Here is an 11,649-nt window from a genome sequence, read left to right on the forward strand (position 1 = left end):
AAACCTAGATTTGAAAATGTCAAAATAGCAGCTTTCCACTTGATGCATAGCTCTTATTTATTAGTAGGAAGCCCTGTTTACCCCATGTTATATTAATACTAGTAGTGACATGGATCTGGATGTAATTCCAGGCCAGCAGCAGAAGCTTGTCAGAAATATTAGTGATAGCCCCGTATAAGTTTAGCTGCAGTTTTATATGTCAGTAGTTGCTTGTAATTAAACATTCACAGTAACAGTATCTTTTAAATTGCAGGCAAGCTTCAAGGAGAACTACATGGCTGCGTTTTATGAGAACTTTCATGAACAGAAATATGCAGATGCTGTTAAAAATGTAAGTAATTTGCTGTTAACACTGACTGTTGTGACAGTACAGTTCAAATCCGATGTTGATAGGCTGCACCCTAACCCCATTTTACAGTCGGGCTGCTGTGAGTTTTAGTTTAGTTATAACTGTTTGGCCTCAACCAATATAGACAACCTTTTCTAACCCCATTAGAATTCAGTCCACCAGACATTTGACCTGTTAGTGTACTTTAAGCAACTTCCCAGTAAACATAAGCTGTACATTTTGAGACGTTTGAAAGTTATTTTAAAAGTAATTGCTTTTAAAGTAAGTCTTTGTTTATCTCTTTTGGTTCTGTGGTTCTGACTCTGGCTTCTACAAGAAAAGTCTTTTGCCTGCAATCCTTTTTTGTTAAACTTTTTCATTGGTATTTATATATTTGGGTTTTTGCTGTATTTGCTGCAGAAATAAACATGACTTGTGATTTTCCCTGTTCCTCAGATAAGATTAATGTGGGTCATTATACTTGTAATGCAGTGCAGGGTAAAACACTGAACATATTGACTTTATTTTATTCACATCGCACACGCATCTCTACCTCTTGCAGTTGTGTTCTGGCTTACTGATGTGTGCTTATGTATGTCTGTGCAGTTCCTTGATTTGATTTCATCTTCTGGAAGAAGAGATCACAAAAGAATAGAGCAGCCAATTCTTCTTAAGGAAGGGTAAGTGACAGGCACACCAATTGAATGTGAGCTTGAACAGCTGAGCCTAAGTGGCTGTGTACTGATCTTATTGCTGTGTAGTTAGCAGTGTGCTAACACAAACCAAAAGTACGTGCTTGGTAGGTAATGCCACAATGACATTACCTTCTGCTTATGCCTGTTTGTGTTAGAGAAAAGGCAGGAGTCAGAACAGTGAAGGTTGTCAACTGACATTTAAGATGCACTGATATATCTGGGGGAATTCTACATTATTAAGGAATAGGATGAACCTAGCCTGAGCCCTGTTATGCAAATATAAGCATGTACAAAATTGCTTCATCTGTGAAAATATTTATTATCAGATCAGTAGGGTTAGGATATGCTCTAAAATCAATAGGTAGGGTTGGGATTTGGTTATGTCATAAAATGGATATTCAATTTAATGTATTCTTTACTGACACCATATTGATGCCCATACAGTAGCCTCAGATTATAGTACTGTGGCCAATCCCCATCCTTAATGAACAGAGCACATGAATGATGCCGCTAGCATTAAGCAAAGTAGAAAGCAGAACATCGGTATTTTAAACAGTACCTTTTCAAATATTTAAATAATGTTTTAAAACTTTCATTAATGTCCTGTCCATCCAAAGTAAAATTGTGCTAACTATTGCATTATCTTTTATTACATTTGTTTGATAAAAGTTGTTTTAGATATAGTATAGAACAGGAATAGGCAGCCTTAAACACAGTTATTTCAGAACTACAACTTCCACAACCCTGCTGTCAACAGAGCTGATGGTATGATCGGAATTACATCTCTGCAAAAGCTGGAATAGAGATGGTTGCCTTTCCTTGCTCTACCTTATGTCATTTAATTATTGAATGAACGGAATCAGAATGTGTCTATACAAAATAACTTGTTTTCAATAGATTCTTTACTTAGCGATGGTTTGTGCAATAAACACAATATAGTGTGGTATATCATAGGGTACTAACTAACTTTTGGCTCCTAAATTCAGTCCTGCTGCTGTATTTTTAGGTTAGGTATATGTTTCAGTCAAACAAAGATTGAGAGAGAAAAATGAAATCACCTTTTTAACACACCTGTTCCTGCCTAAGCTGAATAACAGCAGTATAGGGATAACATTTGAACTACTTACTGTATGGCACACCTGATATGCTCTCCAGGAAGTGACTGTGTGTTTACATTCTGTTTCAAAACAGGTTTATGATCAAGAGAGCACAAGGGAGAAAACGATTTGGAATGAAAAATTTTAAGAAACGATGGTTTCGTCTTACCAACCATGAATTTACTTACCAAAGAAGTAAAGGTAAAGCACTAGCTGAAGTGCTGAAGAAAATTATGCTATATATACATAAGGAAGATGAATGTTTTGAAGAGCAAATGAAGGGGCTGTCAGGTTGTGGTTAGGTTACCTTTAGAAATCTACCACAAAGCAGCAGTGACCCACTTGTTCCTTTATGTTATTCTATGCCTCTGGGAGGCCACACTTACAATGCAGATCTAAGTTCAGTGTATCCCTTTACTTCCCCTAAGCGTGTATCCCTTGTTATATGGATTGGTGTTAGTGCTTTTCGCATTAGGCTACGGTCAGACAAGGCTGTTTCTTGGCTTGCACTTTTCTCAGAGAGCATTTTTGAGCGAAAAATCCACTCCATGTGTCATTAGGGTTACTGCAGTGCTTATCCATTTGAGATGGAAAAGCCATTTTCTACAGAATAGAATAGTTTCCAGTCTTTTATCTCACACCTCATTACTAACTGGGCCTTCCCCACATCATTTGATTCCCCGCTGGAATTAAGGTTTATGGTTAGTTGTGTTTTCAAGTGCACAAGAGAATGAAGAATGCTGTCTTCATAGTGCTATGTGGTTGCTTATGGAAAAGGATCCATAGATAAACGATATTGCAGCCCCATTTATATAGGAATAAATACAAAGAGCCCCCAAAGCAACATTTTTGAGCTCCACATTCAGCAACAAAATGCCCAAAATGCCATGTCAGTACCTGCAGTATAAATTGGCACAGGTAAATTACTCAAATTGCATTATCACCAAAAAGTATTTTTGTGCAATTATAAGATTTTAGTGATTTACATTGTAGGCAATGACATGGCATTTCTGATGTTATGATGCTTGCGATGCAAAACACCCCATGTTTCATTGCCCTTATGTTATGTTATTTCTCTAAATGAAAGACAAGTCCAGTGCCATCTTTTCTCTTTAGTTGTTTTTTTGGGAGAAATGCTGTCAGCAGAGAATATTAATTTGATTTATCACAAACGTAATCAATTTTTCCTACTGTAACCAGGTGATCACCCCTTGTGCAGTATTCCCATAGAAAACATTTTGGCTGTTGAAACATTAGAAGAGGAATCATTCAAAATGAAGAATGTGAGTACTTCAGTAATATAGCTGCCTTATTTTGCACCATTCATAATTTATAAAAAAAAGTTATACCACTGATTGCTAGGGTCCCATTTAATCTAGAAAGCAGGCAGTATTTGCAATGAGAGACTATAAGATAAACAGGAAAGGACCTGAACAGAAACACAGATGAGTCTGCTAAAAATCATTTTTATATTAAATACATTAAATAGGATTGTTTTGCCACCAATATGGATTTCTGTAGCTTAAAATCAGTTTTATTATTACAGAGAAAGGGGAAATAATTCTTAAAAATGTAAATATTTATAAATTTTAATTATTTGCTTAAAAAGGACTCTACAGGAGATGGCATTCTTGTACTTTACAGCTTTCTGGATAACGGGTTTCTGGAAAAGGGAGTAGAGTGTATGTACACAACCTAAAGGCCTGATATTCTGTTTCCTAAAATTAAACTTTCTTTGAACTATGTATTTTCAGAAACATTCTAAATTGTACTAATCGGTGTGCTGTATCTGTAGATGTTCCAGGTTATTCAACCATTACGAACGCTTTACATCCAAGCAAATAATTGTGTTGAAGCCAAGGACTGGATAGACATCCTCACCAAAGTTAGTCAGTGCAACAAGAAGCGCCTCACTGTTTACCACCCATCAGCCTATCTGAATGGTCACTGGCTGTGCTGCAAGGCTACCTCAGAAAATGCCCCTGGGTGCACACCTTGCACTGGGTAAGAGCTCAGCAATGGATTCAACTGGGAAGCAGCTTGTCATGCTAGAGCGATTGTTGTAGAGGCACTTCTGTGAAGGCAGTAGCTTGTTGCAACTGTCAAGTTACTAAAAGAAACTCATTTTCCAAATAACCCACTTTATGATCGTACTGTACCAGCTGTTTTACTGAAGAGCCTGCTCATCTAGATAATATTATGCAATTGTGTTACTGTTTCAAGTATGCTCTTTCCATTTTATTTAATTCTTTTTTTCTTTTTTTTTAAAGGGGGTTGTTCACCTTTGAGTTAACCTTTAGTATGATGTAGAGAGTGATATTCTAAGATAATTTACATTTGGGTTTCATTTTTTATTCTTTGTGGTTTTGGAGTTATTTGACTTTTTATTCAGCAGCTCTCTGGTTTCAGCAATCTGGTTGCTAAAGTCCAAATTGCCCTAGCAACCATGCATTGATTTGAATAACAGACCTGAATATGAATAGGAGAGAGCCTGAATAGAAAGATGATTAATAAAAAGCAACAATAACTATACATTTGTAGCCTTACAGAGCATTTGTTTTTAGATGGGGTCAGTGACCTCCATTTAAAAGGTGGAGAGAATCAGAAGAAGAAGGCAAACAAAATTAAAAAATAAAAAATAAATAATGAAGACAAATTGAAAAGTTGCTTAGAATTAGTCATTCTATAACATACTAAAAGTTAACTTAAAAGTGAACCACCCCTTTAATTTTATAACTGATAATAATTAGTATGTACATTTCATAAGTGACATTGAAAGCATCTGGCTGTAATACATTTTATTTCTACTGGCGTGAGAGAATATTAGGAATTTTAGGTTTCTCACCAGGTTTGTGGGTTCCATTTAAGCTATAAAGTTTTGTAGATTTCAGCATCAGTCGTGCAGAATGTTATACTGGTATTTTCTATGTTATTATGCAGGGGCCTCCCAGCAAATATACAGCTTGACATAGATGGAGATAGGGAGACAGAGCGTATTTATTCTCTGTTTAACACCTACCTGTGCAAGCTTGAAAAAATGCAAGGTAAGTCAAAATGAACTGGTTATAAAAGTATTATTAAATTATTCAAGTATTACATATAGAAGGCTTGTTATAATCATTGTGCCACTGGTTTTACAAGAGATTAGCATGCATAAGCGTTTTTAAATGTGGGTCTATTCTGTAACCAAAATACTAGCACCATTACACTGTAAACTGCACTCAATTTGAACATGGCCCAATGCTGTCTGTTGCTTTGTTTTGGTAGAGGCTTGTGGGAGCAAGTCTGTGTATGATGGACCTGAGCAGGAGGAATATAGCACGTTCCTGATTGATGACCCTCGAGAAACCTACAAGACTCTCTATCAGGTCATAGAGGCAGTGAAAACATTGGAACAGGAGCATGCTCAGTACAAAATGGATAAGTTCAAAAAGACAAAGTATGGAAGCCAGTAAGTTGAGCTTGGGAGGGAGAACTACAGTCTGTTCACTTGTCTAGCTAGAGCCATACAGGACTAATACTTGGGTACATTTGCTAAGTAATTGTAGTGCTATTAAATACGAGTTCCATACTGTCTTTTCCCAATGTAATGAACCCTCACAATCTTGTCATTCTATTCAAGCAACTCTAACATTCGGCCAAATTCACTAACTAGGCTTAAATGCAGAGAGATCTGTTTCAGGCACACAAGATGGTGTCATATGATGGTGGACTGCTCTTCTGGTATTCTACCTGCCCATGCTTTTTAGAAGCTTAGGTAGTTGGTCACCACTGAATTCCCACTGCAACAAGACAGTGCATGTGACACCATTATACCAGTAGTGGCCTTCATGATCAGTACAGGCATGGGATTTGCTAACCAGAAACCCGTTATCCAGAAAGCTCTGAATTTAAAAAAGGGTGTCTCCCATAGGGTGTCACTACATTTTATCCAAATAATCCAAGTTTTTAAAAATGATTTCCTTTTTTCCCTGTAATAATAAAACAGTACCTTGTAATTGATCCAAACTAAAACATAATAATCCTTATTGGAAGCAAAACCAGCCCATTTGGCTTATTTAATGTTTGCATTATTTTCTAGTAGACTTAAGGAATGAAGATCAAAATTACAGAAAAATCTGTTATCTGGAAAGCCTCGGGTCCTGAGCATTCTGGATAACAGTTCCCATACCTGTATTATCAAATTAAAAGGGATGTCCCCCCCCCCCATAAATTTTCACACACATTTTTGGGGTATGTTTCACTTTTATGCAACAACGGATATATACCATGTAAATGTGGACAATTAATGCTGATCCTTCAAAATGGCTTTTTCCAGAGCTAACACTTGGCTCTGTTTGTGTTCTTGCAGACCCTGATTGTTAATGACAAAATTTAAAAGCCTTTTTTTCATGGCAGTGCATTTCTCACGTGTTAACTTAATGTATGACTTTGTTGATTAATCTTGTATTCATTAGCATCATTTATTACCTTTCAGAGAGTACCCTATAGGCGACAAGAGCTTCCAGAGCTATATCAGGCAGCAGTCAGAGGTATCTGCACATTCCATTTGAGCCAATGTAGGATGCACTTAAAGGATTAAAGAAGGAAAGAGGAAATGTTTCATCTCCGAAGATGTTGGCATATGAACAGAGCAGAGAGTGCTTGAATGCCTGGCCAATACCCAATGCTTTATACTTACAAGCAGAGACTTGCAGAGATTTCAGAGTGTGTTGTGGGGACTGTTACAATACTTGCTATGCACTTTATTCATCTGATAACAGATGGCAGAACCTTTTTCCGTTTGTTGGTAGCATTTACCTTTTTTCCTTGTGATCGGTTCAGTGAACTGCTTCATAGATGGACTTTTTGCTTTATTCCTTAAAATCACATGCATTCCTGGGGCTCAAATACAAAAAAAGTAAGGGGTTGCACACAAGCTGTGCATTTCATAAAATCCATTTAGAGCCTTAATGCCATCTCTTAGGGGTAATTTACATATTCCTTGGCACCGTTCCCTCCTGGCCTGCCTCTTGAATGCTCTGAAATCTCAAGGATTGTCTGTGGCTCCTCTGGCTTCACTGGAAATATTTCCTATTGCTGAAAAGAGATTATATGGAGGTTACGACCACAATAACCATTTTTGCAAATTAACCTTACATGGACTTAAGATAAATTACAGAGAATATGTTTTGGTTTCCACAAAAACTATTGGGCATCAATGGATGCTAGCTAAAGCAGACCATTGGCTGCCTGTCTTCAACTCCAGTAACAAATGTGATGGTTCCACCAGCTACCTTTACCCTACTGCTTTATTGTCCTATGTATGATGGTACAAAAATAACTACTGTTCTTGTCTATGGACTTTCACTTTCTGTGCCAAATTGCTGCTTAATGTTCTCATTTTGTGTTTTGTTTCAGCCTAGCTACTGTAGTGAGCCTTGCATTATGCAGGTTAATCCGGTGGTAGCCCATTAACCCAGCTGGGCAATGGACTTCCAGAATGTAAGAATAAATGGAGATGGCCCAGAAATAAAAATATATAAATAATAAGAAATAATATAAAAATATTTTTTAAAAATAGCTTATCCACAATTAATATGCTTTTTAAATGGTAGGATCACTGGGTCTACACACTAGAAGGTAGTTCTGATTTCTATTTAACAAAATACATTGCAAAGTGTTACTGAAAGCTATTTTGGATGAACTTCTTCTTTAAAGGAGAACTAAAGCCTAACTAAAGAAGTAGGCTACCAATATTGTACTTTACATGGGCTTCTGTACCAGCCCAAGGCAACCGCAGCCCTTTAGCAGGGAAGATGCCCCAGTCCTAGATCATTGCTGCATTGGAAATGCTGAAGCTTTAGGCTAGTACAGTATGTAAAATATGGCATTTTCAACCATATTAAATTTTAGGGTTTAGTTCACCTTTTATGGGAGTGTGCACAGGCAAAATGTTTCTTAGCCTTACAGGTGATAGCATCTAATGAGCTGCAAACACCTGATTGACTATGGATCACATAACTAGTCTTAGGAACTTTTCTCTGACAATTATGTATAAAGCACTGACATACTCTAGAACATTGGTTCATGAGCTTTTTTTTACTTTTTTGCTACCAACACATTGCTAGGGCCACTTTAATATCAAGGCTACACAAAATGAGCATTTTAGCCCCAGATGCTAGAATATATATAGGCCAATGTTCACCCAAAATCTCATTTTCAATGGCCTTCAGGCAAGTTGAAATTCCCTACCTATCTTAAATTAACTGACCTTTAAGGTGGCAATAGACGTTACAATTACGATCCGTTTGTCGCAGGAAAGATTGTTCGTTTTCAATATTAACTGTTAGAGCTAAATTGTCAGAAATACAGGTAGAAACAATTCTACCTGTATCTGACGATTCAGCACTAACAGTGGCGTCATTGAAGGCACCCTATCAAAATATTTTGGCCAGCCCAATCAATGAGCCAACTGATATCCAAGTCTTCTGCCAATATTTGTCAGCTTGTCTCCCGCCATAAATGCACCAAATATCATACAAAGTGATTCATTATTGGTGAGTCTATGACCACCTTTAGGCTAAGTGCCATGCACCCCAGTACCACAGTTTGCCAACCACTGCTCTATATCCCTTTAAATAGACCTATTTACTGCATATTATATAGGGCTGATTTACAAACATTAGTCAATTTGCACCTGGACAGTAACCAGTAAACCAATAAGTTAGTGACTTTTGATTGGTTGCCATGGGTTACTGCCCATGTGCACATTTGCCCAGTGTTTATAAATGAACCATGACACAATATCATATGGTTTGAAGTGATTACACCTGGACCAAAAGTCTAATTGGAGTACACAAAAAGCAACCACTGGTTTCTGCATCAATATCAAACACTATTTTGGATAGCAGACTTGTTATAGACTTAGAAAAAATAATAATAACATAGAGCAGTGAAGGACAAGTAAGAGAAAACATTGTTGATCTACACTCCCAGGAACCTGCCAACACTATTTCAACTGCATTGGGATGGTGTCCGCTTGCTATAGGAAAAAGTCTAGTTTTATTTTAGGCCTTGACCCATATTGTAGTGTTACTCTGTATTTTTTTATTCAGTGTTGCATGTTTTATCCGTCTCTTTAGTGATGTCTTGCCAACATGGATGTTAATCTATTCCTCATTTACTGTGGTTAGGAAAGTAGGAAAAACTGTGTTAACTATGCATTTCACTAGAAGAACTAAGGCAAATGGAAGGAGTATATAAAATATGTATATAGTGTGTACAGTGTTGTTGCTGTTTAAATTCTGAGCTTTTTGTGATCAAATGGATATAGGCAATGTGGAATAACATTACATTAGCAACATAACTGCTTCAGCATTTGGCATTGGTGCCATAAATAGAACTCATGCTACAGTGATTCCTAAAAGCCAAGTACCTCACAGTAATTATAGAGCACTGTGTTTAATTGAAACATGTTGCACACTGCTTTTGCACCGGCCATTGTTTCTTTCACTGGTTCACTCTGTTATGCGACTTGTCCCTACTGTGTTATTAAAAGTTTAATGTAATATTCATCAATTGGGAGTCCACATCTGATTTCCACCTTAGTTAAGCCTAAGGGACTCGCCCCAGTTCATATGCAAAAAATTCCTTTATCCAAAGATAACTGTCCCAAGGCTTTTTTCAGTAAAAAAATATATTTTTATTTAAGTTAGCTTAGTCATGATGTGTATCAGATACACCTATGACTAAGCGCCGGAGGGTGCGAAACGCGTAGGGTGGGCCTGGTGGGGTCAGTATGTATCTGAGTTTTAGCGCTAACTTAAATAAAAATATATTTTTTTACTGAAAAAAGCCTTGGGACAGTTATCTTTGGATAAAGGAATTTTTTATTAAAAGTTTAATGCAGACATACAAACTTGCTACTTACAGATGCAGCCACTTTGGTTTGTCTGTTTGACACAGAATAACTAAACACAGATATCCCATTTATCTCATTTAACACAGAAAACTGTGTCACAACAACCCATCTAATTAAAGCATTCACCATTGTGAACAATGGAGCTTTGGTATGCTAATGAAAAGGTTAAATGCATTAAATGAGTTAAGATGACTTAAGATAACACAGTTTCTTCAATTACCCCTGAGTCATGACGCATTTAACTCACAAATCCAAGTGGCTTCATCTGTATGTGCTGGTCAAATTATCCATCCCTGTCTATATCTATGAACAGTAATAGGTAACTAGAAGTAATGAAGTTGAACTGCTAAATGGGATATTCTATCAGCGACCTACAGTAGCTAACCTTGGGCTGTTTCTCATATAAGTGGAAACAACACCTCCACCCTCCATATTGTGTTGACACTGCATCAACCTGGGTACAGACACACAATGCAGATTTAGTATGTATTTTCACACAGAAATCCACTTTGTGTGTCTGCACCCAGGCTGATGCAGTGTCTTTGAATAAGGACACAAGAGCATATTTTAGTGAAGGGCCTATTTCTCGGCCTGCATATAACAACCTAAGGTGACAGTACACTTAAATAAGCTTTGAAGGTTAGTGTCCTGAATCTGGACAGGTGGGATTCTGGCTACACCTTAACAGGTTTGTTTAGTTCTCAAGTATCACCTAAAACGTATCAAGCACTCTTTTATGTCTGGTCATCCAGAGCCCCAGGCTACATGTATGTTCTAGTCATTCTTTGTTGTCAAATAACTCAATGTAATTATATCTTTAAGAGAGGGGGGACTCCATCTGCTCCATAGTATAGTCTACACAAAATATTATAATTATTATTATAGTTCCTTTGGAAGCAGTCAGCAGTCCAGCAGTCACATTTTATGTGTTTTCCATTAAAGTATTTTTTTCTTGTACACACAAAAATGTACAAAAAAATTCTTGAGATACTTGGGCATCATTTGCTGCTCTGAGCCAATGAGACAGAGACTTAGGAAGACTTAAGTGAAAGGCCCTGAAAGCTGCCAAAACTATGCTCCACTATCTCGTGTACAAGGGTTTTACGTACTGCTTGATGAATTACCTTTGCTGAGAATCCTTTATGCTATCTGAAGGCTTAAAGGGGCAGTATATTCCATATTTTAACATTAGTACAATGACTGTGGTTTGTGCTGAACATATTTAATCTGTTACGTTATTAAAGACTTTTTTTTTTTATTTCTTGCAAAAAACGGCAAAGAATGGAAAAAAAAAGTGGTAAAAAGGAATTGTTCAGTAAAAAAATAAAAACTGGGTAAATAGGCTGTGCAAAATAAAAAATGTTTCTAATATAGTTAGTTAGCCAAAAATGTAATGTGTAAAGGCTGAAGTGACTGGATGTCTAACATAATAGCAAACACACTACTTCGTGCTTTGCAGTTCTTTGATTTGTCAGTAACCAATCAGAGACTTGAGGGGGCCACATGGGTCATAACTGTTGCAAACTCAATGAACAGTTATGTCCCATGTGGCCCCCCCTTCAAGTTGCTGACTTAAGGTGGCCATACACTATAAGATCTAACGGAAATCAAACTTGACTGATCGAT

At 37.0% G+C, this 11,649-nt stretch overlaps 1 protein-coding gene across 2 annotated transcripts in view; it reads left to right on the plus strand.

Annotated features, from left to right (window-relative positions):
* rasa3.S (RAS p21 protein activator 3 S homeolog) overlaps positions 1 to 6,986 on the plus strand; it is a 96,481-nt gene extending 89,495 nt beyond the window's left edge. For both annotated transcript variants that reach the window (XM_018249795.2, XM_018249796.2), the window contains 8 exons: positions 254 to 331; positions 935 to 1,008; positions 2,215 to 2,321; positions 3,321 to 3,403; positions 3,916 to 4,124; positions 5,061 to 5,164; positions 5,388 to 5,571; positions 6,598 to 6,986. In XM_018249795.2, coding sequence (XP_018105284.1) covers positions 254 to 331; positions 935 to 1,008; positions 2,215 to 2,321; positions 3,321 to 3,403; positions 3,916 to 4,124; positions 5,061 to 5,164; positions 5,388 to 5,571; positions 6,598 to 6,673 — 915 coding nt within the window. In that variant the 3' untranslated portion in view covers positions 6,674 to 6,986. The remainder of the gene's footprint in view (positions 1 to 253; positions 332 to 934; positions 1,009 to 2,214; positions 2,322 to 3,320; positions 3,404 to 3,915; positions 4,125 to 5,060; positions 5,165 to 5,387; positions 5,572 to 6,597) is intronic.
* The last annotated feature ends 4,663 nt before the right edge of the window (positions 6,987 to 11,649 follow it).

The sequence above is a fragment of the Xenopus laevis genome, chromosome 2S, assembly GCF_017654675.1.
Source record: "Xenopus laevis strain J_2021 chromosome 2S, Xenopus_laevis_v10.1, whole genome shotgun sequence".
Taxonomy (NCBI): domain Eukaryota; kingdom Metazoa; phylum Chordata; class Amphibia; order Anura; family Pipidae; genus Xenopus; species Xenopus laevis.